The sequence below is a fragment of the Falco rusticolus genome, chromosome 1 (assembly GCF_015220075.1).
Source record: "Falco rusticolus isolate bFalRus1 chromosome 1, bFalRus1.pri, whole genome shotgun sequence".
NCBI classification, from domain to species: Eukaryota; Metazoa; Chordata; class Aves; order Falconiformes; family Falconidae; genus Falco; species Falco rusticolus.
Window position 1 is genome coordinate 65,174,155 of NC_051187.1, and position 27,697 is coordinate 65,201,851.

At 40.6% G+C, this 27,697-nt stretch overlaps 3 protein-coding genes and 1 long non-coding RNA gene across 23 annotated transcripts in view; 2 read left to right on the forward strand and 2 right to left on the reverse strand.

The window, feature by feature from the left end:
- ASAH1 (N-acylsphingosine amidohydrolase 1) overlaps nucleotides 1-2,653 on the forward strand; it is a 16,181-nt gene extending 13,528 nt beyond the window's left edge. Inside the window, exons 11-14 of the mRNA XM_037382025.1 lie at nucleotides 52-183; nucleotides 454-577; nucleotides 1,135-1,191; nucleotides 1,842-2,653. Of these exons, the coding sequence (XP_037237922.1) occupies nucleotides 52-183; nucleotides 454-577; nucleotides 1,135-1,191; nucleotides 1,842-1,931 (403 nt within the window). The 3' untranslated portion in view covers nucleotides 1,932-2,653. The remainder of the gene's footprint in view (nucleotides 1-51; nucleotides 184-453; nucleotides 578-1,134; nucleotides 1,192-1,841) is intronic.
- On the reverse strand, nucleotides 1,908-16,113 carry LOC119145507. The gene is made up of 2 exons (XR_005103432.1): nucleotides 16,032-16,113; nucleotides 1,908-14,581 (listed from the first exon to the last, which is right to left on the reverse strand). It is a non-coding gene; the product is annotated as an uncharacterized LOC119145507 (long non-coding RNA).
- LOC119145500 (general transcription factor IIE subunit 1-like) lies at nucleotides 14,574-19,800 on the forward strand. Its single transcript, XM_037382033.1, has 4 exons — nucleotides 14,574-16,527; nucleotides 17,773-17,974; nucleotides 18,501-18,727; nucleotides 19,131-19,800. The coding sequence occupies exons 1-4, from the start codon at nucleotides 16,080-16,082 to the stop codon at nucleotides 19,523-19,525; spliced, it is 1,272 nt and encodes a 423-aa protein (XP_037237930.1). The 5' UTR covers nucleotides 14,574-16,079; the 3' UTR covers nucleotides 19,526-19,800.
- Nucleotides 19,801-21,115: 1,315 nt separating this feature from the next.
- Nucleotides 21,116-27,697, reverse strand: part of PCM1 (pericentriolar material 1) — a 43,671-nt gene continuing 37,089 nt past the window's right edge. For 17 of the 20 annotated variants that reach the window (XM_037381841.1, XM_037381954.1, XM_037381865.1 and 14 more), the window contains 7 exons: nucleotides 26,804-26,942; nucleotides 25,924-26,072; nucleotides 24,918-24,987; nucleotides 23,674-23,930; nucleotides 23,361-23,453; nucleotides 23,119-23,242; nucleotides 21,116-22,270 (listed from right to left, as the gene is read on the reverse strand). In XM_037381841.1, the coding sequence (XP_037237738.1) occupies nucleotides 22,245-22,270; nucleotides 23,119-23,242; nucleotides 23,361-23,453; nucleotides 23,674-23,930; nucleotides 24,918-24,987; nucleotides 25,924-26,072; nucleotides 26,804-26,942 (858 nt within the window). In that variant the 3' untranslated portion in view covers nucleotides 21,116-22,244. The remainder of the gene's footprint in view (nucleotides 22,271-23,118; nucleotides 23,243-23,360; nucleotides 23,454-23,673; nucleotides 23,931-24,917; nucleotides 24,988-25,923; nucleotides 26,073-26,803; nucleotides 26,943-27,697) is intronic. The other 3 variants (XM_037381976.1, XM_037381968.1, XM_037381901.1) reach the window with 2 other exon arrangements.

The following is a 27,697-nucleotide window of genomic DNA, read 5'->3' on the forward strand; positions in this document are numbered from 1 at the left end:
CTGGAACCATTTATAGTGTTTAATAGTCCAACACTGCTTTCTTGTCTGCAGTTACCAGGATGCAAAAGACAAACTGGCAAAAACAAGGCTGTTGGCTCCAGCTTACTTTATACTGGGTGGAAAAAATTCTGGAGAAGGATGCGTAATAACTCGTTCCAGGACAGCTACTCTGGATATCTGGGAGTGAGTATGCTTGACCTGACACCTGACTCAGCCTTCCAGAAGAAGACAGGTTCCATCAATACTTACGGCTTGTGTTTCTTGTAACTTTTGTTGTGCAAGTACAATTTAAAATTGTTCTAAATTCTAGAATGTTGTGCAAGCAATTCTTCAGCATCATTGAAAAATACCACAGCAAACCTAAAACTAAATCTGGCTGTACATAGTATATACTATATATGTACTTACTATATATGCAGAGAAGCAAAACACAAATGTGTACCTCTTTTCCAGCCTTGATATCAAGAAAGGCACATGGTACGTGTTAGAAACAAACTATGATCGCTGGAAGCCTCCGCTAATCTTGGATAATCGTAGAGCTCCTGCAATGAAATGCCTGAACCAGACAATGCAAGAGGTAAACATCCTCTGAATACCCCATCTTGCTGTTCTGGAACTCCCAAGTTACAATACTGATCTGTCACAGGCAGGAGCATTCAGGGCATTTGCAGGCACCGATGTCATGACAGAGGTGGCTGGTTTGTGACAATTTGTCAGTGCTTCTGGTTAATAAAGTACCAGCTGGCTCTTTACGCAGATGTTTTTTAGTTTTAGGCTTTCTCTTCATCAGGGTGGGTTTCCTGCAAGCATGTTCTGTGGCTGCATACGCAGCGGGGTAGACCTGGAGATACTTTGGGAGAGATTTTCAATGTTTCCTGGGCTGTTTTATCACCAGTGAAATTCAAACACACACTGTCAGGCAGCAGACGCTGCTGCTCAAGAGTCCCATGCTGTACTGAGATCTGGTCTGCTCAAGTCTTTGCAACCCATGTTCTTCTGATCTCAAGATGTACGGGTATCATGTATTCTTAAAGCTTTATCTTATTATCTATTGAGCAGTAAAAAAGTTACAGTTCTCAGCATTTACACTAACGGGTTAATGTCCCTTAACATCGATGTATTTTTTTCTTTCAGAACATCTCCCTACCAACAATTTATGATGTTCTTTCCACAAAACCTGTCCTCAATAAGGTAATGCTTCTATTTTTGTGGAAAGTTTAGAGAGAGGGGCAGACCACTTACTACTGTACTTCTAAGGAAGAGGTCACAGGGGGTGTTAGGTGAAAACATGCATGTAAGAACAAAAAGGATTCCACATTACTTTGTAAAAGCAAATGTAACTGATGGAATAGCTGTTTTCCAAAGGCCCTACAGCTTTAAAACTCTGAGTAGCCTGAGCCCTTTCCTCATAGCTGGCTCCAGCTTGAGGCGGCATTTGCAATACAGACATCTTAAGGAGCCTTCCAACCTGAATTAACCTGAGATACATGCCTTTGTAAGTAGCATGGAACAAACTAATATACCTCATGGTTTAGCCATAGTGCAGGCATGTTCTTGCAACAGAAGATGCTTTAGTCTGAACTTCAGGTTTTGGTGTTTAGGAAAAAAAAAAAAGACTAAAGGGGTGAGAAGAGTTTTTGAATTACAAAGTTTAGTTACCGTATTAAGTGGAAACAGCATTCTTAGCTGAGGACACAAGCTATTCATACTTGCATGTTGTTGACTAAATAAGTGCTCATTTCGGTTGAACTGTTCAGCTAGTATCAGAGACAGTTTTTCACTAATTGCTGTAATGAGGCTTTCTCTTTTTTCTTTTTTTATCTTCTCCCATCTGCTGTTAGCTGACTGTGTGCACAACGCTGATGGAGGTGTATCATGGTCATACAGAGACTTACCTGCGGGAATGCCCAGATCCCTGTAGTCCTTGGTAGTCCTGTACCTTTCCTGTGTTGGGAGCTGCTTGTCTGAATTGGAGGTCCTCCAAGAAAAAACTACTTCTGGAAAAAGATTTCCTCAGTCTAACTCCTTTCTTCAGAAATCTTAATGGCTATATAGAAATGTCAGTGAGCTTCTAACAGTGGAGGACCCTCTCTCACAGTGGACTTTCTTGCTTTCTGATCAGCAGTTCTGCTGATGAGAAATGTATACTGATGAATGTCTTGATTTCAGCCATTTCTGCCAAATGAGTTCAGCAGTTAGTTCTAGATCTCTTCAGTCTTGACAGTATTCTTGGTTTGGTTTGTGGGTTTGTTATTTTTCGTTGTTTGGTTGGGTTTTTTTAGATCAAAATACTTCTGAAGTTCACAGGAGTTAAAATGGCACCTACCAAGCCTGTAGAAGAATTGGGTATAAGGTGGCCATCTGGGACGGTACAGTTCTGTTATTCTTTCCTAAGCACTTAAGATGAATTGCTAATGTTCTGGTCCAATATGAGGATATGTTTAAGACTCCCTATTATAAAATAAACTACAAAGTGTCATATCTAGTCATAGAAACAAGGTCTTGGGAAAATACCTAAAACAAGATTTGAGCCAAAAAATGTCTTTTCACTGATTTATAGACCTTTTGCTCAAGCTCTTTCTTGGCCTGTTAACAATTTTTTTTTGTTAAATTTTTCTTTTGTCTCAAAAAAAATAAATACTAATACAATAAATATTTTTAAGAACTACTTTCTCTGACCACAGTACACGTGCACTGATTTCATACCTCATGCACGTTACATATCACATAGAGGAAAGGGCATTCACTTCCAAATAGACTGATTTTAACAGTGTCCAAAGAACTGATTTCTTTCTCAAACTGACAGTGAAAGCGATTATCGTAATCTGAAATAGCCAACTACTAATAGTGGTTGGGTTGTCTGGGGGAGATTTTGTTCAGTTGGTTGTTTTTTGGAAAGCAGGGTAGGGCAGCCAAGTCAGACTGTGCCGTTGGCCAGAATTATAATTAAGCCGTGAATTTAAAGTTGCCACTGGCATAAGGGAAGTAGTTGCCGTCTCTTTGGTGTCTGCAGAGACAGTATTGCCTAAGGCATTCGAAGTAAAACTGGCAAGTTTGTGACATCTAGTCACAATGGGATTCTTGATAGCCAGAACACAGAACAGTACTAGTGTAGTGCAGAAGTTCAGAACAGAGGATACTGCAGTTTTCTGTGCGAAACAGTAAAGGCTACTTAAGATATTTATTTTAATAATTGAAAATTTAACACTTAAGTCTACAGCAGAGTAAACAAGTTATTGCTCATTTTTGCAAAGTCAACTTTCATCCAGGTGTAACCGACTAAGTTTTATTTAGTATTGCTTCCTTTTCTAAAAGAAACACTAAAATTTCTCCAGGGCTTCCGATAGTTTCTCACAGCGTCCTTGTAGAGAAACTGATGTGTTACAGTCTAGACAGGTGGTCTGTGTGGTGGGTGGGGAACTGACTGAGAGGCTGCACCCAGAGGGTGGTGGTAAATAGCTCCTTTTCAAACTGGCAATCTGTCACCTGTGGGGTCCCCCCGGGGATCAATGATGGGCTCAACACTTTCATATTTTCCTCAGTGATCTGGATGATGGGATCAAGTGTACCCTGATGAAGTTTGCCATTGATACCGAGCTGAGTGGGGACCAGTGGACACTTCAGAAGGGAGAGCCACCCTGCAGGAACACCTGGATAGGCTGGAAGCGTGAGCTAACAGGAACCTTTTGAAGTTCAACAAGGACAAGTTGTAAGGTCTTGCACCTGGGAAAACATAATCCAGTAGTGTGGCATAGGCAGGGAGCTCTGTGGAAAGGGATCTGGGGGGGTCCTGGTGGACAACAAGCTCAACATGAGTGAACAGTGCGCTGCTGCGGCAAAGAAAGCCAACAGGATGCTGGGTTGTATCAACAAAGTCATCACCAGCAGGGGTGAAGTCATTACCCCACTCTGCTCAGTGCTGGTCAGGTCACGCCTGGAATGCTGTGTTCAGTTTTGGTCCCCACTATACAAGAAAGATGTGGACAGACTGGAGAGGGTCCAGAGAAGGGCCACAGAGATGGTCAAAGGACTGGAAAGCGTGCCAGATGAGGAAAGGCTGAGAGAACTGGGTTTGCTCAGCCTTGAGAAAAGAAAGCTTAAGGGGAGACCTTACTACCACGTTCCAGTATTTAAAGGGTGGCTACAGAGAAGCTGGAGACTTCCTTTTTACAAGGAGTCACATGGAAAAGATGATGGATAATGGGTACAAGTTACAGAAAAGGAGATTTCTTCACAACGAGAACAATAAGCCATTGGAATAATCTCCCTAGGAAGTGGTGGATTCCCCAACATTGGACACTTCTTAAGATGTGGTTGGACAAGGTGCTGGGCCATCTTGTCTAGACTGTGCTTTTGCAAAGAAAGGTTGGACCAGATGGTCCTTGAGTTCCCTTCTAACCTGGTATTCTGTGATTAAAAGATAACCTTTAATCATCCCTTGTTTCAGTAACTAGGTTACCAGATTACAGCAAACTGTTATTAGAGGATTGCAGTGGGGGAAGCAGGGACAAAAAGAACGCTATTTGCCAAATAACTTTAACAGCTAATAAAGAGACATGGCTTCTGGTTGAAGAAAATGAAGCACTGGTGTTCTAGGCCCTAGAACAATGCCTGTAGTAGCACAGCTAGAAACAATTTAAAGGGGTGTAAAACACTGACAGGGTGAGAGCACACAGGAATCGGCATCCCACTACTTAAACTGACATTACAAAAAAGGGCTAGCGTAGTTACACATCTTAAATTTTTTTTAACTGAAGTACGCAAGCAGAAGTATGTTAACATGATTGTACTACCGGAGTGTATTTTAAGTCTCAGTCATAAATATCAAAGCTACGTAAACTAAAATCAACATAACAGCATGATTTAGATTTGGGGAAAATGCAGGTAGTGTGTGAAATGCAGCTTCTGGGACATTTGATTCATGTAAAATGGTTAAATTGAGTCAGATGTTACAGTCTGTACCATGAAAAGCACATCATATACTTCTGAGCCTGCACCTTAATCTGGTAGCGGGTTGTTTAGATTTCTTTGGAATTAGTTGCATAACAGCCATAATCAAATTACTTTGTCATTTAAAAATAAGTTTACTTATGAGTCCTGTCCCACTTTAACATATGTGGAGCAGCGTAGACTATTTACAGTCATTAACTAATGAGCTTTTGGTATGTCCCTTGTGCAAGACAATCCACATTCCCACACTGGAAATTGCTTTACAATTGCAAAAGCACAGCTAAATCCAATGGATGTCTCTCCAGAGCCTGAACATATATGCCCGCTATTGACTAAAATAAGCAAAGATGTTTAAAAACAAAACCCTCAACAACTATGTCTTACTGTGTCTGCCTTAATATGGAAGAACTGATGAATGTGATTAATTGCTTCTTGATTTAAGCTACATCTGTCAACTCTGAAAGCACTTGTTCTGAAGGTTTTCTCAAGCCAGACCAAATGTTTAATTTGCTCATGGTACAGAGAGAGACATTGATTTTTAACATCAAACTTCCTCCTGGCTTCTGCTGTCCTGGGCACTGTAATGGAAGCTAAAACCATTTCACTGAAGAAATGTATACAACTGCTTGCAACTTTGGGATTTAATTTAGCCTTTTTTCCTTTGGTTTTTGTTTGCTTGGTTTTTATAGAGACGCAAAGAATAAAAATAGGTGCGTTTCTTCATTTGCTGTACACATAGCTGAAGTACCTCACAAACACAGAGGGTCATCAGATTATTTTATTTTTACATTTGTTTTTTTCCTAGATCAAGTAAGAAACCATAAGTGTTTTCTTTTTTATGTTTAAATAAGAGAGTTACACAGCTTTCCTAGTTCTGGGTGAAAAATCATCAAACGGTTGCAAAAAAAAAAACCACAAACGAAACAAGACAAACATAGTTTTCTATTATTACTGCATAGTCTAGTTCTGTGAAGAGTAGCCTCTGTATTTTAGCTTCCAGCAGATTTTTACTTTTAATGTAAATACAAAGAGTTAATCCAGTTTATTCTGAACGGGATCAAATAAGATGTTAGAGGAAAGACAAAGCATTTGTTTGGGTGTTGGCATTTAAAGGCAAAAAGAAGTCAGTTTGCAAAAAAATTTTACACCTCTGCACTTTAAGAAAGCCATGACTGAAGCTTCCTCTTCAGAGGAAGAAAGAATGGCATCTCCTGTGTCAAAAAGCAAAATGTTGGCAGCTAGTGAGGACAGGACAATCCAGGAAAGGAATTTGATTCTGTCAAAATCAAGCAGTAGTTCTGGGACACACATGCAAGTGAGTTTGCATTAGAGTCGCAAGTGAAGGCCTCGCTTAGAAGCAAAACTCCAGAGCAGCACCCACAGGTGGTCTGTAAAATATCTGCCAGGAAAGCAGCAAGAGTAAATAGAAGACTGAAGCTGGAGCAAGCAGGCATGACCGAGAGTGGACTGACAGGCAGCAGCTGAGAGCTTTAGGCAGGCACCACAACCAACAGCAAAATAGGCCTCCCTCCTGGCACAAACACCTGTCCCCACCGTCACACGGCCAGCTCTTTGGGCTGCGGGTGGAAGGAGAAAGAAAGAAATGCAAACAGAAAGCTCAAAAGCTTGGACTTCACCGTAGTGGCAAGAGCAGGCAAATGACTTGCATATGTCACAGATTGTCAGATGGACTTTCTTTTCCTCTTGGAGTTCCAGAAGTGTTGGTGAGAAAGTCACACCCAACCCCTCCAAGCAGCAAAACCTTTCATCCTTTGCACCAGAAGAACAAGATGAGCCAGAAAGAGTAATGCTCGATCAAAGCGGTGGCAGAAACCACAATTTGCCTTGGGAAGAAAACTCCAAATATTTATGCATTTTATAAGAAACTGCCTTTGTTAAAATGTCTGGAAACACAGCATACCAATTGGACAAATACTTGAAGCAGGCAGACCACGCAGTTCTTCCAAGACTGCCACCCAGTTTTTCAGAGCATGATAACTTGCAGTATCAAAGATTTTAAAGGTCTTGTGTAGCTAAATCTGCTCCCACACTCTGTTACTTAGAAAAGAGGACAATAATTATAAAGGAGTTAGTCTGTTTACATACTCAGAAGCACTGTGCTCAGCACATTTTCTGATCTACAGTGAATCAGCTCCGAATTACATTAATTATATATGGGACAATCTCAGTCTAATTTGTTTTGCAAAGTTTTTTCTCCTAGCTCAAGGGTTAAGCAATAGCAGAACCCCAGTAGTGAGGTTGTCTCTGCTGAGTATTCTGTATTTAAGGTAACTCCAGTCATAAGGCTTGCTTAAGGTTTTCCACGGTTAGTCTTGACTTTCTTTTAGACTTGCTAAGCTTTCTCTGTTAGACAGATACCCAATGTAGAGAAAAAAATCCTCCTTAGACTTTTCCCTCTTTATATTTCAATGAAAATGTTTCATTAAGAAAGAGAAACACAAAAAAATTTATTTTCTCTGTAGTAAAAAAAGAAAAAAGGTGACAAGCACTGAGTTGTAGCAAAGTGCTGAAGTGCTGTCTTGTTCTTAAAGCAGAACTTTAATTCAGGTACCTGGAGGCGTTTGGATTAGACATGGCCTTTTCTCAGGCTACACCCACCATCTGAATTACACCAGTATTCAAACCTTTGAGTAGTTACATATAATTTGCATCAACTTAGTTCCCAAAATGCTACACCTGCATTCCTACAAGAGGTGTACATGCACCATCCCCTGAGAGCTGGAAACGGTTCTTTTTAAGATACCCATATCCAGCTGCAGAAGGTGGCCTTCTGCACGACCCAGGTGGGAAAAAGCAGAAGCGACTGGATGGAGAGGGGAAAACAGGGGAGGGGGAGGAACAGGAAAATGGGAAAGGGAGGAGGGGAAAAAGAAAAAAGGAAGAGCGGGAGCCAGAGTGTTAGGATATGTCAAAGGAAAGAGAAGTACAACAGAATGGGAAGACAGCCGAGAGTGGCAGGCTGTGAAGATCTAGCAAGTGCAGCGTGCTCCTCTCTGACCTCCCTGCTCCCTGCGTTGAGCGTTCCTTTGCTGTCCTCTGAAACCAGCCAAACCGTGCCTCCCCGCTGCAGCAGCCTGCTGGTTAGTAACTGCTGTTACCACATTGTTTCAAATTACGCTGAGAGACATTAAATCTAAACTGATCCTCTAAGAAAAGAGTATTGACATTAAAAATACATGTTATCCCAAGCAACCGTTCTTCAAAGCAAGGTAAGTTACATTAAAAGCATACTAAGGTTGTGAAGCATCCGGAAGCAAACAAGCATGGCAGCCATTCACGTCCCTTCCTTTTTGGATGTGATACGGTCTCTTTGTGTGATCCCCAGATTCCTTTTATCGAGATCCCTTGTTTCACTCACTGCACAGCGACAGGCTGCGTTCTTGTGACGAATGGGGACGGCATAACAGAGGAGAAAGGCGGCTGCTCTGTTCCAGCTCTCAAGACGGTAAATAAGCTAACGCCTCGCAAGGGAATGGTTGCTGTTACAGACCAGGCAGATCTAGGCACCCACTGGGACAACTGAATTCTCACCCCTTTTCCTGGCAGGTGCTGCACAGGCAACCCAGTAGGCTGTGTTGTTTGGCCAGTACCCAGTCTGGGATACCACTGGTTGCATTTTGGAAGTACTGATCACAATGGCAGTCAAGACAGAGGGAGCTATGCTGCAGGAATATAAAGTACTGTAAAATGTATCTTAATTTTTTTAATCTCAGTTCAGGCACTCGAAATTATCCAGCAATCTTGGTTTCAAATTCTGTACCCCAGAGCTCCATATGTAACACAAGCACGATATCCTCTATCTTTCTAGATACCAGGAAGATTACAACATAAACTAATCCAAAAAGAGGTCTACAGCCCTCCGACCAAGTTAATTTAGTCCGATACCAGCATGCCTTCAAGGATCGTGGAATTAAGTAATACAAGGAGAACACCACAGGAAAACCGATAAGAAAATGAATCGTCTCAGTGCAAGGTTTGGATGGTTCACAAAATAAGCAGGGCTCAGGGCTACACGTGGGAGCTGAGCGTTAACCCCCCCACACTGGCTGAGGCAGAGACACTGCGAAAGGGCCAGCGTGGGGGAAAAAAAAAGAGAGATGTGACTGTGATTAAGAGCCCTGTGTGTACAGGGCAGCAGGTGACATACAGGCACTTCCTGTAATCCTAGTGTTTTCTTATTTTGCAGTGCTTGAATGCACAAGCTAGGCATTTGATTTTTTAAACTCAGGTCTGGGTATCGGTTGACGTGGAGAATGTAAGATACTGCAGAACGTAGCTTCCATGTGCGTGTCCAGGAAAGGCAGAACAGCAGCTGTTCAGCCCAGAGAGGATGATAAAGGAACTTGGAACAGCTCCCATTTACTCCAGGTGCAGGTCACAGCCTCCCACCGGGCCGTCTACACCAACCTCCGCTCTGCCAACAGGTAAAATGTACTGCATTTGCTGTGAGAACCTTGATTATACCTTTATCCCCCAAAGCAGCAACCCACTCATTTTCTCCTTCAACCTGTGATCAGACTCTGTACTCACTTCTCCCACCTGAGACTTCTCAGCTGATTATCTGCCTCCTTTTCATCCAGTAGCCTGCGAGTGCCATGCATGCCCACACCATTCCAGACAAACATCCCCGCCACCCAAGGGGGTTTGACACGCAGCCAGGCAACCTTGCCTATCCCCACCTCGAGCTCCCGTTGTCAGTGATGTCTCTGTTACGCAACATCGCAACAACACACCGGCACAAACCCTGCTTCCCACGGCCCTCGGTGCCAGGGCTCCCAGCAGTCAGAAAATACCTGCTCAAGCCACGCTTTCTTTTTGTATTTTTTGGCCTGTGATTTTCACTCCTGCGCTGAGCGTGCACAGCAAAGGCAGCACAACGTGAGCCTGTACCAAATTCCCTCCCAGCCGCCCAACAGGCAGCCCCCCGGCTGAGCAGCACCTCTGCTGCGTGGAGCTTTACCCCTGCTAGGTGGAGGCTAAGTGTCCGTGACAAGCAGGTGCAGCTTGCACAGGTGATGGCCGTCACCCATTTCTGAAAGCACTGTTAGCAGCCAGACCATCACTCTCCTTAATGCAGAAAGTTGTTTTGTGTTTTCTTGTGGTCTGGTTCCACGCCTGCGCGTGCGGGCTGAGGACTGTCACATCAGTACCAGCACTGAGGTTACACGACACTTGCCCTGTTCAAAACAGCTGGCAAGGAGCTGGGTATTACTCAGTGTAAACATTTCCCACAGACTAAACACAACAAGTACCAGCAAGTAGTCTTGCTCCTTTGCATTTCTAGTGTAACACAACAGCAAAGGAGCATACTCAAGAACAACTTTATGGAAAGAGGTCTATCTGCTTAATTTTACCTGTGTGGACATTTAAAATTTGTGGTTGAAGGTTTATGCCGATTAGATTTTTCATCTGTGGGTATCTGCCTAATAGTTTCTTATTTAATGGAACAAATTAAAAAAGAGTAGTAGCAAGGTTTTTCCCCAGCATAAAGCATGAGACTGATCCTGCTACTATAAATCACAAGCAAGAGCAGAGCTAAACTTGGGGATTTTTTTTATAGTCACCTGTTCCTGCAGTTTCTAACCTGCAGTTTCCAACCTCTGAAGTATTTTCAAATCTAAATTCTTCCTACAGCTACTAAAATACGAGGTTTCTTTTCTAGTATTGACTGTTTCTCAGAGGCACTGTGTTCTGTAGTGATGTTTACAGATGCCAGTCCCACAACCCATCCTATGCAGACAAACACCCACACTTTTGGGGTTTCCATAGACCCATGTGCCAGGTAAGCTGGAGACCCAGAGTTCCGGCAGCAAACAGCAGTACAAAAGCACAGTACAAGCTGCAACACGTATCTAGAAGACCTAAGTCACATCACCACAAAACACCAGCCTCCCCTGTGCATATATTAAAAAATAATCTGAAAGACACGAAGATTTGAGATAGAATATGATGATTGCAATCCTAATAGAATTCACCATTTTAATCCTGGATGTACAGTGTCTGGCAGCCTTCTTTCAACATTGTTTTTAAACACAGATATCTAATTCATAAAATGAAAAAATAGTATCTATAACTTTATCTTCTAGAGAAATAGCTGAAAAATGGGGTTTTTTTTCCTTTCAAAGACATAAACTACCTAAAAAGATTAGTAAGCAAAAATGCAAAAACTAGTAAACATATAAATTCCAGCTTCTTTCTTTGCAAGATGAATATTTCTTTGCAAGGTTGATATAAAGTTTCCAGATTTGTTTGGTTATGAAAGCTTCTAAACATAAATAACGTAAATTACCTATACTAAATATTTGGGTTGCAGCAACTAAAGAGGAATAAATTATTATGTTACTTTCAGTCTTCTAAAGTCATGCTAATGAAAACACTAATCAGATCGCTGTCACTTACATTTTCAGTCCTTGCCTGTCGTAGGTGGATTTCATTGAGCAATATGATTTAAAACTTTATTGTGATGCAATGTATGCAAGTCTGAATTCATTCAGTTGCTAATGAAATGCGATGGGGGGACTTTTTTGCTCCAGCTGGCTGATAATTAGGGCATATCACAGATAGGTCTAGGAAAAGGCTGGGAAATACTTAAGCCTGTTTTGCAGTTACTTTGAGCTCTTAAGAAAGGAGCAGTTCTACAGTACCAGCCTGAAGTTTTCTGCCTATACAACAGAGGTAACGATCAGGTTTTTTTAACTTACTTCAAATGGTGAAGTTATATGAAGAATGACAAAAGACTACTTTAATAAATCTTTCTGGTTTAGTGCCTCTTAAAGTGTGAGGTGGGTAGTTTGCTTTCTCAGGCAGCTCAAGTGAAATGTTAATTAAGCAATTGGTTTCAGGGAAATCTTGCAGAACTTGCTCTATGTGATGCCTGTTAACTTGAAATGCTGCTTTTTTTTGATAGTTGCCTGCTAGCACAGCAAGCAACTGTACAGGTTTCCCAAAGCACAAAAAGGATCTTAAAGGTAATTCCTGCTTTTGGGGAAAGCAGCACATTGCATTCGTCTCTCCTTGATGAAGATTATAATTGTTCCATATTAACTATAAGCAGAAGGGCCTCTCTGGCATTGAAGTTACTGAATAATCTTAAAAATAATCAATATAATAAGAAGGTAGCTCCTACTCTTCTAAATGTAAGTACTTTAAAAGAAGCTAAAGGTAGAAGCTAGACTGTGACTTGTAAGATATCTTGTCTGTATATGCTGTCGGCTGAAAAAAAAGAAAAAAATCTGCATGAACAGCAAAATACTTGTCTTAATATAGGCTGTAGCTCAGCTGAAAAGCAGATTCCTGTTTAAAGCCATCCTCCCTCTGCAGGAGCTGCTCCTCTTCCTCCTCCTTTCCTTGTTAAGGGTGGTCTCCAGCTGCTCTTAAAAAACTGCTGCTTGCGAACTGAAAACTACACAACTTTTAAACATCAGCAGTTTTCCTGAATTGCAAGACTTCAGATCCAGCATTAGATGGACTGGAGAAATACAACCTCAAATATACCAAAGCACTTGGAGAAAGCTTTCCCCCACTTTGATTTTATGTAGTTTTTACTGTAAAATGCATACAGGTTTGTTTCTTTTGTAGCTTAAAGGAACACTTCTCAAGGGGTTTGTGTTTTCCATGAATGTTCTTCATTCAGGGCAAATTCAGCCATTTCTTAAAAAGAAAGCCATTTCCTTTTACATTGAACAAAGGCTTACACATCTAAACTTCCACTGCAAAGAGACAGCAGACAGCGGGTTCTATGGATTTGTTCTTGAGAAAAAGCTTTTCAGTTGTCTCCCAGGATATATTCATGGTATTTTATACTGTGTGTTTATGTACGGAGGAGTTCTGTTGTGTGTGGGTGGTGGCTTTTTTTCTTTCCCTGAATAGTTTGCATGGTTGTAAGACTCTGGACCTGAAGAGCTTTTAACATCAAGGTGCTCAGAAGCACTTCAGTGCAGTCCAGACTTGCTAGCACTTCAGAGTACTGCTTGCTTTAAAGGCGCAAGTACGCGATGCAAGTTGGGGTAAGGAGTCATCCACAGAACTGATAGATCAGCAAACCTCAAGCTTACAGTTCAGGTCCTACTTCTTCCTTAATGTTGTTAGGTACTTATCATGGTCCCTTTGAAATTATTTCATTCTGTATTTGACTTAGGGTAAGAAAAAGCAGTCGTGAGACCTGCTCCTAATTAATACAAGTCCTTTAAGTGTCACGATTCCGTCCCCATTAGCCGAGGGCTAGATACAGAAGTGGTTTTGTTCTTTTTTCAATAGTGCCACGATGCAACTGGCCCTCATATAAAGCAGAGGGCACCATGGCCCTTTCTGAGATGCTAGCCCGGGCTAATGCGTGTGAGCGGTACCATATCCGATACAGATCCTGGGGCTGCACTTGATGCCCCTCAGTGGGGCTGGACCAGGTCACACAAATACATGATGGCTGCTTGCCGTTGGGCCTGTGCCAGAGGCTACAGTGCCTCTGTCTCTGGGCTATATGCCCACAGTATAGAAGGACAAGGCTCAGTGCTCTCCAGAGCCTGAGAAGACTCAAAGCCATTCCCCTGATTGCTGGGGCTGGCTGAGGGCACTGTCCATCCTTCCTTCCTGCTGAGTATAAGCCACCACGCAGACACAACTTCTAAAGTTGTGAGGCCAGAAGGAGGACGAAAGAGAAGTCTGCAGCTTACGTTAGCATATTTTTCTGTGGAACAAGTCTGATACCTGTCAGTGCTCCAGACATCTTGTGTTTTATGCTCAAGTGCCCCTGGGGTTAGAACACTGGAACCCAGCCCTGGGTCAAGAGCAGTAATCTAAGCTGTCCTGCACAGCAGTAGCTTCTCTGCTGTCTGAAGCTTCCTGGCGATTCTCAATATACAAGTAGTCTCCTCCGCATACCCTTACCCTGACTTCAAAGGAAAGCTACTCAGCTCTAAAGGCAAAGAGCCCTTGCTGTGGATGGGGAAAGGAAAATTGCCTACTGAGTGCCTCTGGGACATGAACATCGCTGAGTGGCTCAAGGACAGCCATGATGCTCACAAATGTGTTATCCTATAGGTCTGCATACGGTTTTATCTGGCAGAAAATGCACTGGCAACTTGAGGTAGCTCATCCATCAAAGAAAGAGGCGGAGATGTGATTGCAGTCAAAAAGATTTTATTCAACTTCTATTCTTTTTTCAGCAGGTGGAGTTCCTGACTCCTGGCTCGAGTATGTCCCTGTCCCACTGCAGACACATCCATGCACACGTACACAGACTGTGTCATACCCTTGCTAGGGCTTGGCTGGCAGCAACAACAGGATTTAGTTTCTGGGAGACTTGGTTGAACACAAGCTCAAGGTCCTGTGGCTTCCTGCTTGTGGAAGGGAATATTCTTCCTCTAGTCATGCAATGAGCTACGCTGCCCTACTAACATGGGACAGTCAGGTGCGCTGTAGTTAAGCCTTTTTTGAGGATGAGGACAAAGAAGTGAAAGAGTAAAACTACAACAGTAATTTTTTAAAATTGCTTCTTTCTGAAGGGTTTTGTGAAAAAGCATAGGAATGGTGGTCTTACAGTCTGAGGAGTGCTATCAAGGAACTGACTGACGTTCCCACAGCTTCTGTCCTTGCTGTGGTTAAATTTAACTCTCTTGGAAGAGAACAGAAGAATTTAGGTTAGACGAGACCTCTGGAGGCTGTCTGGCCCAAGCCTTGTTGGTGGCACAACCAATCTCAAAGCAAGGTCAGGCTGCTCGGGCTCTTGCCCAGTTGCAGTACAGAGACTTGACCCCCTCCGTGGGCAGCCCGTTCCAGTGTTCCCCCCCACTTCCTCGTGGGAAATTTAGGTCAGTGTGGTACTATTGCCTTCAGACCAGCAGCTTTACATTTGGTTTAGGTTACCCAAAACATAGTGCTTCCCCTGTGAGATGCAAATTTAAACGACTAGGCTCCTGCAAATAAGTTTTGTTTAACTGGGATTTCTGACGAAGGTCACCTGGAAGCTCTGTGTAGCAATATGCGACTACCTGGGCTTGAGCAAGATGCCCCTCAGCAGTGGATGCCAGTGCTAGTGCTGGCGATGTACCATGGCATAACATGCCATCCCTCTACCCACCCACCTTCTGACCCGGTAGCTACACCGGTGTTGTTTGGCTGCGTGTTGCATGGTTCTCTGCAAAGCCATCTGTCTAGAGGCTGCAGTATCAAATGTTTCTGTAGGATTTTAACGTGCCTCAAAGAAGGGAATTGAGATGTGGCTTTATTGAAACACGCCTCAATTTATTTTTCCTTCTCCCTCCACTCCTTATGAATAAGAAACAGGGACAGCTGAACTGATTAGAATTAGTTGCATTCTATTAAATGGGATTAGGAATGGGTTATTGCCAGAAGCCCTACGCCCCTGCAGAGGAGAAGAGGGCTAAAGAGGAAAATCTGCTACAAATGTTCCCTGGTGATTTAGTGTGGTGGGACAAGCAGGCACAGCCCCAAACAGCCTGTGCTGAGTGAGGGCAGTGCCAGGCAAGATGGAGCGTCCTGCGCGCCAACTTTGCTAGGCATTTGTTTTGACTATGGCAGCCAGCAGAAAAATCACAAAGAGCAAGCTAAAAGGTGCTCGAACACCTCCTGTGGCTTTGCCACAAAGGGAGTTACCGTCTCGGCTAGTTTGCCTATTGTTACGAACTAAACCGAAGATTTCTTGCCCAGCTTGTGTTGTGAGCCTTACTTTTAAAGGCATATAGTGTTCAGTTCAGATCTTATCTGGCTGGCTGTGAATGAAAACGGGTCCTTCAGGCAGACCTAGACATGCAAGTTAACTGTGCTGTCTTCTGTAAAGAGGATTATTATGAACTTTCTGTAACCCGTTCTCCTAGATATCTTCTATGGGGTTTTACACAAGAGGACATGAATATTTCAGGTGTAATCATTGTACTTCAAGATTAGGTAATCTTTGATATCTATTGATACCTTCCCTATCCCCAGGTGCAGGTTAAGGATTTTACATTCATCTGTTCAGTGAAGACTCTTGCAGAACTGCAGGACAGCAAATGACCTGCTTTGTACCTGCCTGTGAGCACTAAGAAAGGTTTGCTGCAGCTCACCTCCCTTCTGTTTGTTGTACAGCACGTCTGGTGGTGCTTCAGCTCCTGATGGAAGAGCAAAACGTCATCACAGAGGTCCCGGCAGCCCTAAAGCGCCTGGCCAAATATGTAGTGCGTGGTTTCTACGGTGTGGAGTACTCCCTGGCCCTAGATGTACTGATCCGCTACCCCTGTGTGAAAGAGGATGACTTGTTACAGTTGCTCAAGTATGAACATAAACAACTGCGTAGTATCCTGAACACGCTCAAGGCAGAAAAGTTTGTGAAGGTGCGTATGAGAGTTGAAACAGGGCCTAATGGGAAGAGCACAAGGCACAATTACTATTACATCAATTACAAGGTGCTGGTGGATGTTGTAAAATACAAACTGGATCACATACGCCGGAAAATAGAAGCAGATGAGCGGGATTCGACTACCAGGTCCTCTTTTAAATGTCCATCTTGCTCCAGCACTTACACAGACCTTGAGGTTAATCAGCTCTTTGATGTATTTACAGGTATGTTGCTTATATTGCTGATTTGCTCTTATCTTAATAACTCTGGTAGCACAAAATTGGCTCCTGTGCAAACTTTGCAATAAAAGCTGTTAGGATATACTTGTTTGCTGGTGGACAAGGGCCTGGGACAGGAGAAACTGGGAGGTAAGGGTAAGAGAAAAATACCTCTGCAAAACAGGCCAAGCAAGAGGAAGAATACTTTTGAATATACGAGCTGGAGCTGGGAGGCAGATTGCAGGCCTCAGCTTTGCCACGAGCAGGATGCTTAGCCTGGTATGAGATTACTCATCTAAATCTTGTGAGTCCCATGTCCTCAGATGGAAATGAGAATACAGTACTTGCTCTACTCCATTTGAATGTGTTAATCATTTGTCTGTTCAGTTCTTCTGATGGAAGCATTGGACAAGATGGATAAAACTGTTTGCGGCCACCTACTGTAATAAGCATGTTGCAGCTCTGCAGCAGGGGAGAGGTGTTCTATCGCTCCGGTGCTGCAAACGGGGAACTTCAGGCTCCTCCCAGGGCAACGCAACACATCTGCAGCAGAAGTGGCATCAGAGCTTGCTGGTTTCTCTTCTCTAAAACCAAAATGACTAATTAGAGAGTACTCTTTCAAAAATGCGGTCAAATGGCATCCTACTGCAATACATTACTCCAAGTGCCGCTACTGTGTTAACCCCTGGGTCATGGTATTGGCAAAAGATGCCAGAGCCGGGAAGAATGAACTTCATATGACTAACTGGAAATGTCAAAGGTGAAATGAGTATACTGTCAGTTAGCAAAATCCTCCATTTAGAACAAAGGGATGGACTTTGTCAAGTTACTGAAATGCAACCATTGGGGCTGGTGATACATTTTAATAGTATATGCTTTAAATAGATTTCTTTTGCTTAAAAAATGAACATAGGTTTTTAGCATACGCTTTGAACAACTAAAACCAGATGCTCTTTATGCTTCACTATTGCCATTTCTCTCTTGCATAACAAGTGTGTGAATATCAGTCCTTGTCAAATAAAAAAGAAAAAAGGTGGGAGGGAAGGGAGAAAAAAAAAGAATGAAAAGAAAAAAAAAAAAAAAAAAGGCTTACCTTTATAACTTGAGTTCTTGAGTTCCCCTAGTTAATGTGAATGAATGGATAAAGTCAGAATATTTTGGCAATTGTCCAGACTGTGGATTTCTTAACAAGGTCCTACAATCTTTTGTGTCCTACGAACATAAGAATTTCTAATTTGGATAATGTTGCAGAGACCTTCCGCTGCACTTACTGCAATACTGAAGTAGAGGAAGATGCCTCAGCACTTCCTAAGCGTGAGGCTCAAACCTTGCTAGCAAAATTCAATGAGCAGCTTGAACCTATCTTTGTGCTACTGCGTGAGACTGAAGATATTGTTCTGCCATATGACTTGCTGGAGCCTCAGCCAACAGAAATACCAGAATTATCAGAAAGGTATAAACATACCCCTAGAATTTCTGATTTCAATACAAACCCCCTAACAACTTTCCAGCTGTAAAATCTTTGAAATACTGAACTTGCAGCATACTTTCAAGTCCATTCTGCTTTGTTCATAATACCTAAGGCATTTTAAATTAGTTTTTATAGTTTTGCTTTTGCTACCTTTTTTTATCTTAAATAGTTAATTTTCCAGACTTCCCCTTCATCTGATGTTCATAACCCGTTCTGTGAGAAAGTAGTTTCTCTACTAGTGTGCTTCATCCAGAGATGCCCTACTGAAGAACCCATGCAAAAATAAATGGTTCAGAACCACTTGCCTCTGACAGGAGGTAACAGGAAATGTGAATTGTTTTAATATAGAACACTTAAAGCCGGTCTGCTAACAAAACATGCCTTTTTTGGTCTCTCTCTCTCTTTCTTTCTTTCTTTCTTTTTTTTTTTTTTTTTTTTTTTTTGAAATGGGAACTGGGGGATTCTTGCCTGGATATAACCTGCCCAAAATGGGTGACACTTCATTCAGTTTTGATGATAAGGTGCGTTCAAGTGTGCTGGAATCCTGCAACCAACCTGAAAAATGGGCCAACAGAAGTTCCTCTTTTGGCAATATGTACACCCAAAACTTAGTTATTGATGTGCAGAACTCTGAGCCCAAGAAGAAAACAAGAGAAAAAGCAACTAAAGAGCAACCTATCTGGATGTCACAGAGCACCGTGGAAGGAGCAACAACAGCCACCAACAATAGTGTTGGTAAGTTTTAAGCATTAGCAAATACTTAAAATTCAGTAGCCTTGCTGCATTTAAATAAAGCTTTCCCATTGAAAATGTAGTGAGTTTGGTTTAGAATCTAGCATAACGCTTCGGTTCTGCACTACTGGATATCAGATCTCAGTTTCTAAAAACTACCCTTTAGACTGATTTAGGTGGTGGTAGTAGTAAAGCCAGAGCTCAGGTACCAGGTCCTGAAATTTCTAGCTCTTAACTATGCAGTAACATTAATGGTACTCCTTAAAAGTGTAAGGCTCTTGGAAATGTCTGCACTTTCAAGAAAATTCTAAAGTGTGGATAAAAATGATCCAGGGTAGAAAAAACAGAAGATGCCTGTGGCAACTGTAAACTATTGCTACCTCTAACACTTAGTATTGTGTATTAGGAGTAAATGCTTCTGAAGAAACTGGAGAAAGCGTTAGAGAAACTGTCAGCGATAATGAAATCATCAAGACTCTTCTGATCCATGAATCCAAGTCATCATCTAGCACAGACCAGGCTCCTGTTGTCAAAAGCAAAGTGTCTGAATCGGGCAGTGATACTAGTGAGTCTGAAGAAGATACCAAGCGCTCAAGAAGAGCAGGAATGGAAGTAGCAGGCAGCAATTTTAAACAAGAGGAGGAACAGGAAACACAAAGTCCTATTTTAATGGTAGCTGGTCAGCCTCATTCCTATGGTGAAGTTTGTGAAAATCCAGAGCTTGTGTGTCTCATGACAAAAGAAGAGAGAGAAGCTTATATAAAAATAGGGCAAGAAATGTTCCAATTTGTCTTTGAATAAATACTACTATATGAATACGCAGACTTGTATAGAGTCAGTGAAGGCTTCTTTTGAAATAAGAGAGCCTGATAGTTTAACTTATGTTCTTCAAGGTTTACCACTCCTGTTTGAACTCCTTGCTGTTAAGCAACATAGTAATCCTGTAGTAGGAAACAATACGGGTTTTTTGTCTTAATGCTTAGACTTTGTGAATACTGTAATCTGTTTTGGACTACGGAAAATTTCAGGATACAGCAGGATCTGATTAAAATAAAGTTTCAAAAGCAATGTTGCAATCTAGTGTAAGAAATCAATTATTATACCTTCCTCCCAGAAGCAGCAGATACTTCCGGTAGTGAAAAATGAGTCAAAGCCCAACACAATTTGGTTTCACTCCGTACCAGAGCATTCTGATTGTTTTGTTGGGTCACTTGCTATACAACAGTAACAGATGTTACACAGCAACCTTTCTCTAAGGGAAGAGCTGTTACTAAATGGTGTTAGCTATAGAAGAGAACCAGCTCTGGCTCTTAACTTTCATCTTTAAAATAGTTATCTGAATTCTTTGAACTCATTGCTCATGCAGAGCTGTCTCTGAAGTGATGAACACTGGACAGTAAAATATAACATTCATTTTGGTTCAGATTGGTAAGGAAGCAATGTATCAAGCAGAAGACTGCTTGTCATATCTCATTTGTGCACTCTATAATCTTTTTAAGCACGATCTTCTCTACTGCCACTGGAAAAGCACATTCTACTTGAACTGAACTACGTATGAGTAGAAGGACTGACATCAGAACAGAAGCCAGTTTAACTTCTTCAGCAATTCTACTACTTGAGCAATGGATAATGACAGCAGACTAGAAGGGTGCAAACTGAAACACAGGAGGTTCCCTCTGACTGTTAGGAAACACTTTTTTACTGTAAGGGTGAATGAGCACTGGCACAGGTTGTGCAGAGTTGGGTTGTAGAATCTCCCACCCTGGAGCTACTCAAAAGCCACCTGGGCATAGACAGCCCTGGACAACCAGCTCTGAGTGACTCTGCTTGAGCCAGGGGGTGGGGCAGCAAGATGACCTCCAGAGGTCCTGCCAACATCAACCATTTTAAGATTCCATGATGAAAGGGTATAGAAAAAGTTCAACCAAAGAACCACCATTTCAGTACATTGTTAATGTACACCATTCCAGGGCCAGAATTCAGTAATGGCATGTGCCTGTGCTATTTCTCGAGCTTAGAGTTTAAGGATTAACCATATAAACTAGATTTGTCTCAAAATATGCACAAATCTTGTTCTACTTCATGAAAATTTCCTCGTTTAGGCCTACTGAATGATTCTTGTGCCCAGTTAGTGATTAAAACCCTTAGTTTTGTTTCACTTTCACAGGTTTGCCTTTGTCACAATGTGTCTCCTCTACCCTCAAAATCGTAAAGTTTTTTTCTGCAGGCAGTATCACTGTGAGTTTAAAGCCTGCACAGTAATGAAGCTATCTTCAAACCTTTTGATATACTTTGGCAATCACATGCTTTTTGTCTCTGAAGACAATCTGCCACTTCAAAATTCACTCATAAAACCTGGAGACATTCAGAACAAATGAACTAGAAAAAAAGTCACAAACGAACCACGCTCTCTCTTTATTCAAACTTCAGGTGTATTTAGGCTTTGCTGTCACTAGATTGTCTCCCACAGCACATAGCCATATTATTATTATACTAATTCAGGATTTATGTTCCTTTTGAGGTTAAAGACAACCATTGTTTAACTATTTTGAGAGAAGCCTTGTGTGTGTTTAAGGTAAACAGGATCTCCAATACAGCTAGGCTGAAAAAGCAGTTTCCAGCTCAGCCTTATGCCTTACTGTTATTGTTAGCAACTCTGATCTGTAAAACTTGAACTACCCCAAGAATGTTCTACAATCTTAATTCTGCCTTTGCCATGAGACTTCATTAAGTGCCAACTTTAACTTTTTTCAATTGCTGCAATTGAAAATGTTACCCATGAAAGAATACTAACATTTTCAGAGAGGTTTATCCCTTCACATACTGAAAGTACAAAACAAAATGCAGAAAAAATACAGATGGTTTCTGCAGTTAACTACAAACCCAGAGTATTAACTTCACCTCTGATAAATGTGCTGACAAAAATTAATTCCACAGGCCATTAACAGGATTTTTATTTTTTTTTTTTTTATACAGACCAGCTATAGCCTGGGCTATAAAGGCAACATGTACATATGTGCTGTGTCTATGCCTCATATTTGTAGAAGAGGGAGAAACTTAGTGGGACAAGAGTTTCTTGTCCCAGGAAAACTAGCAGTGTTTCTCTGAAGAGCAGTACAACTGCTACAAGCAAGCCAACACTTAAAACTTAACTTCCAGCAACACACCCAGCATACCATTTTGTAAGCCAGATTAAAATTTTTCAACAAGTTAACAGACAAGTCCAAACTTTATTTAAAGCTACCATTCTGAACAATTTTAAAATTACTAAACAAGTCACAATAAGAGATAAAAAAAGATTAAGACAGAAAAAGAACAGTGCAGCAAAACTGAATAGAAGATGACTCAGTTCCAGCTGTTCAGGCTGCCACAGGCAGAAGTTAGCATACCTATCCTAAGAGGCAGCGTGTCAGAAATTTTACATTTTTATACACTTCCAGAATTCTGGGAAATTAGTGCTGATCTTCCATAAATGTTTGTATACATGGAGTTTGGAACTGTAGATATCTTCAGGTTATTCTCATGCACTTTGAGCTCCAAAAGTTTCTGTAAAGTAAGAGTATACTCATTACTGTCTAACAGCTACAAGGCAAACACGGCTCTTGGCCACATTTCAACTCCCTGTAAGTATCCATTAAGGCACCTTCATGAAATATTTCATCCCCACCTTTTTTCCACAGCATTCTGAGCCATGGCTTACTTGAACACCTACAGCTCCCCCCCCCCCCCGCGCCCCCGCCCCCCCCCCCAGATTACGAATAGCTTAGTTGCTAGCTACCAGTTTCATGTGGTGCTACATTCTTAGCCAGACTGTTGCCACAGCAGGCATGTGCATCCGTATTCACCAAACTGACACCACAGACTTCTGCTAGCATAGTTATTGCTGTCATACACACAGAGTTTTTTCTTCCTCACAGTATGCTTCATATGTAAAAAATTTTTCTTTTCCTGAAGAGGTATTTTACTACTCTGAAAAGTTTCTTGAACTTTTCTGTTACAGAAACACCGAGCAGTCTGTCAGCAAATTATACTGGGCATTATTAAATCAGAGAATAGCAATTAGAATTTACATTATCAAACCTAAGCTTGTGTAACAAGAAACAAAAAAAACTACTCCATTTTAATAAGTTTCAAAACCATTATGTTTAACATACCTCTGACATATGTTAACTTTTTATGACTATCAGCCACAAAATCTAAAAGAAGTATATAGAAGGGACATGGAAGGCAAAACCCCTTCATGTCAATACATATTTCCAAATGCGTAACAACAAAAAGGGCTATTCTTTCAGCACCATAACTGTTCACTTCAATCGATAACAAGGTATTTAAATTCTAGGCCATTCCAGAGTGTTTTCCCAATAGGTGCACAGGATTTAGAAAACAATCTTTACCAGGTTCTTTCAAAGTTTGGGCATCTCCTACTAATTCTTGATCTTGAGCTCCACCTCCATCTAGTAATTCATCAGACAAACTATTGGTTTGGGCCTCCGTTGCCATTTTCTTCATTAAATCTGCCTTTGTAACAGAAAAAGCAAAACTCAAAATTCTGAATAATCATCTAGACAGCAATAAGAATTAAGACATTTAGGGTGTGCACTTCTAAACAACCACCCCACAAACAATAGCAAAATACCTCTGAATATACTGCAAGTTTAAGGGGCAAATATTCCACCTTCACAAAGTCATCTTCATCAGATTTTTGACTTACATTTCCAGAACCTGCTTCCTGTTAATACAAACAGTGACATTTAAGGAAACACTGCTACTTTAGTTTTCGAGTGAAAATAAAACAATTTTTTACTATATTATCATAAAGAACAGCAAAAACCAATGCCCATATCAAAACTGCAGATGAAAACTGAACAAGACTGGAAACCAGAAAAAAAACCTGAAATAGAAAAAAGCTTCTATTTGTCTTGGGTGTATCTTAACTGAAATATACGCACATATTCATTCATTAACACAGGTGACTCTGTATCGGGGCTGCCAGCCATGGAGCTCTCAGAACTTGCGGCAGATTTGTTTCCCACACATGTTGAATCTAGTGTTTGAGTTTCATTTACTGGTAAAGATGAGCTTGATTCTTCCGTCTTCATACCGGCGGTTATAAAGGATTCTGGCACATTGACTGTTAAAGGTGGTGTATTCTCCATGACATTGAGGTAATAAGGCAAAATTGTAGCCACATCTGGTTCACCTGAAACTACAAAACTACATTTTAACTAGGCAGAGATAGTAAAAGATTGAGTACACAAAAATCCCAGATTATTCTTCTTTTTTTTACAAATTATGATCCAAAGCTACAAATATGAGCAATGAAAGTGAATTATAGTCTCTCAGATCAACACCAAGCTGATTGAAATAAAACATGTTATTTGTACTCTCATATGCTTAAGTATTTATTTCACCAGACAGTATGTGACGTAGAAATTTCTGACTTGATACAGTTTTGCTTTTTTTTTTTTAATCAAAAGCCACTTCCAAAACTATGACCTACTGTAAAATATTCGTTATAGGTATGATGAGATTTAAATACAGAACAATAAATTCCTTAACATTTTGCCATATTCTTGTGGCAACACAGGATCTAGTCAAATACTACTTTTAGTCTATGAAGAGACCAAAACAACTAATAGCAACAGAAAAACACACAAAAAGGTGGTGGTAACAACAGTTAGAAGTAACATTCATACCATCCAGTAGTGTTTCTGTCTTTTGACAGAAAATGATTTCTCAGTTCTTAATCAGTTACAACACAGTATTAGTCACAAAAATAAATCTTTATATTTTAAAGTGATTTGAATTGCTAGGAAGTAGTAGTAACAGAAAAAGCAAGTACTAGACAAATCTAAACATCAAAATACTGTAACAGACAAATTAGCTCTGCTACAGTTGTGTGCCAAAGGTTGCAACAATTGGCTGGAATTCATGCTGTTGTCAAACATCAAAACCACATCTACTTAAGTAAGATTACTCCAAGTTTCCTCTTTAAATGGTTTGCCATGTCTATATCAACACAGATGTATCTAGTCAACTGATGTGATTCCATGGAAAAAACCAGCCCACTAAACTCTTGCAAATTTGACCATCTTCCTCTTAATTACATGTACCACAGGCACTGTCCAAGATAATTCTCACAGTAAATCTACATAGAAGTGTTAATCTCGCAGTTACTGCATATGGCACTCACCTTTAACAGACTCTTGTTCTGATGTCAAAATCTCAGTGTTTTTTGTCTTACTTAATTCTTGGTTTGAAGTCTATTGGGGAAGGTGAAAACAAGTTAGTGCAAATTCCACTAATCAGCTTCGTATCTTATCGGCTAATTTATTCCTCCTTGCCAACTAGTATACTTGCTCCATGTTTTTGTCTTTTCACTAGTTGGACATAAAGACAGCAAGTTCTACTCTCCATTCATCAGCTAGTCAACAAGACTTTAAGAAACTATTAACACTGATAGGTATGTTTGATCTGAACATTTCATTATTGCTGTTCCCAGGTAAACTCTTCGATTCCACTGAAAAGATCTATTGTTTTAGCCTTTAGAGTAAAACATTCCAGTTACACCCTTGCCTAATGTTAATAGCTGTTGAGTAAAGCCAAGTTTCAAAAGTTTCAGAAGTTAATCTTATTTGCCAAGATGTAAAGAACTGACAAGTCTCCAGAACCAGATCACACACATCCAAATGTTTTTAAGGAAACTAACAGTGAAATGACAATAGCAGACAATAACACTTCATCATTGTTCTAGGAAGAAAATTGATAGGATAAAGAGAAAAAAAATCAAAGACATGCTGGAATACACAAGTCAATGCCTTCTGCAAAAAGCCTGGTTAGAACCTGATGTCAGCAAACAGAGGAAGAACCAGTTAACGGTTGAAAATATGATGCTGCTTTGAAAGTTCATCTTTTTTATTGCAACTTAACATTTTTCCTCTGACAGCAGATTTAAACATTAGTTTTGTCTGTGTCCATCTGTCCATTTTTCCATCAAATACACCAATAATAAATTCAGGAGGGGAATGCTACATTTTTGTATGTACCAGCTACTGCCTTCATGTAATTTTTTGTATCATTCTTCTACTTTCATGAGTATGAATAACAGTGCTACAAGAAAAACTGAGGTACATACAAATATGTACTGAAAAGCTATGCACTTGCTTAGGTTCGTTCGGCATTTACAACTTTGGTGATACCTGTTCATTTTCAGTTGTTGTTTCACTGCTGGCTTGCAGTGATGTCTGCACATCAACAGGTCCTTCATCAAATTCTATTTCTTCATCTTCATTCTCATCTTCTCCACTGCCATAGTTAGTCAGAGCCTGGGTTTCTGCTTTTGATAAACCTGAAGGCAAATCAGCGTAAAACCACTTTCATATTGGATTTACATACTGACAGAGACTGACAAAGCTCAAGTCAAGCTGCAAAATCCAAATCCCTTTTGCAAATTTACTGCGATGATCAGTTATAACTCTTACTTCAAAATATTCTTTGAAATTAAGATACAGTAATGACTTAACTTTTGAAGATCCCTATCGTCCACATAAGCTATATTACAAACACACACCACTGTGTTGGGGTGAAATACCCAAGTTATTAAACAAGCTGGGGTAAATAATGTAAATAAACGGAAACCCAAGCCATGAGTAATTGCTGTAAGATGACAAACAGGACAAAAAAAAATATTAAAAAATATGCAAGCTTAAGCAGAAAATATTTTAAAAATCATCATTTAAATAAAAAACTGTAAAATTTCAGCAGCTTTCATATTGTTCAGGTTAAAGGTTAAGAAACTTTAAGTTTAGCTGAGATGGGATGTGTAACTTAATCTGATTCTAACGTGTTTTTACAAATCTATTGATTATAAAGAGAAAAAGCTCCTCTAATTGCAATGTTTAACTCTTGACACAATACTAGTAGAAACAGTACTGGAAAGCTTTCACTGGTAAAGACCTGACTAGAAACATCTGCGAGAGAGGGTGTTACACAGCAGTACTTCATACAAATCCTGTTGTAAAATTAGTCAAAATTACAGTGAAAGCATTGAATAATGTGGTACATAAAAAGCCCACTTACTTATTGCCACTGGACCGCTTTCACTTTCCTCATCTTCCTCTTGATCAGATGCATCAGATCTAATACTTTCAGGAACTCCATTACCATCATACATTTCTGAGTCTGGTACTTGTTTAACAGTTTCAGTCTCACCCTTGTCCTAGGAAAACAAGGAATACTGTGCAATTTCATGTTTGTTTATCTAAAGATTAAGCTATGGTTTCTACATCAAGAAGTGACCTTTGTTTCTCAAAAATGAAAAAAATCTTCAGACTAAAAATTAATGTTTAAGTAGTCCTTAAGGCCTTGAAATGAGTAGTGCAAAGCTACTCCTGAAACAGCATCAGAACCTACTATAAGACATCACACACTGTTCAGACATAGCTATAAGGACATTGTAACAGAGTGTTTCATTATCTGAAACGCTTTACAATGATCAGCATGCTAGTTAAAAAAAAAAATATTTAAATTAGACTTGTCATTATCAACACACCTGCGTTATTACCGTCTAGGGACTTCCCTGCTTCTCCTAAATGATCTCTAGCGAAAATTAGCAATATTCCTAACTGCAGCTTGTCATTTCTCTAGCAATAGCTATTCAGCAGTTACTCTGCTGATTTGCTAAATACCTTGAGTGTGAAAATTCTGCTCAGCCTTTATGAACCCCAAGTAAAGCCCTGAGTTTAGTTCCAAATCTTGAAAGGACTGTCCTGCACTACAACAACCATAACAAGTAACACACAGCTTTCCACTTCTACTTCCAAAGCAGTGTGACAGAAGCTCTAAGCCCCAGAAGAAAGCACTGACTCTATGCCCATACATGCTTACACATATGCCTATGCCCATTTAGGAAAGCACTTGACATTCTACTTAGTACATTACCTGTATCTTTCTCTTTGGCTGGAAAAAGCTGAA

Excerpts from the sequence above, each read along its gene's own strand:
- LOC119145500 (XM_037382033.1), top strand. The coding sequence starts at position 16,080 with ATGGAAGAGCAAAACGTCATCACAGAGGTCCCGGCAGCCCTAAAGCGC. Across the intron at positions 17,975-18,500 it reads ATACCAGAATTATCAGAAAG|TTTTGATGATAAGGTGCGTT; the intron begins GTATAAACATAC and ends CACTTCATTCAG. Across the intron at positions 18,728-19,130 it reads AGCCACCAACAATAGTGTTG|GAGTAAATGCTTCTGAAGAA; the intron begins GTAAGTTTTAAG and ends ATTGTGTATTAG.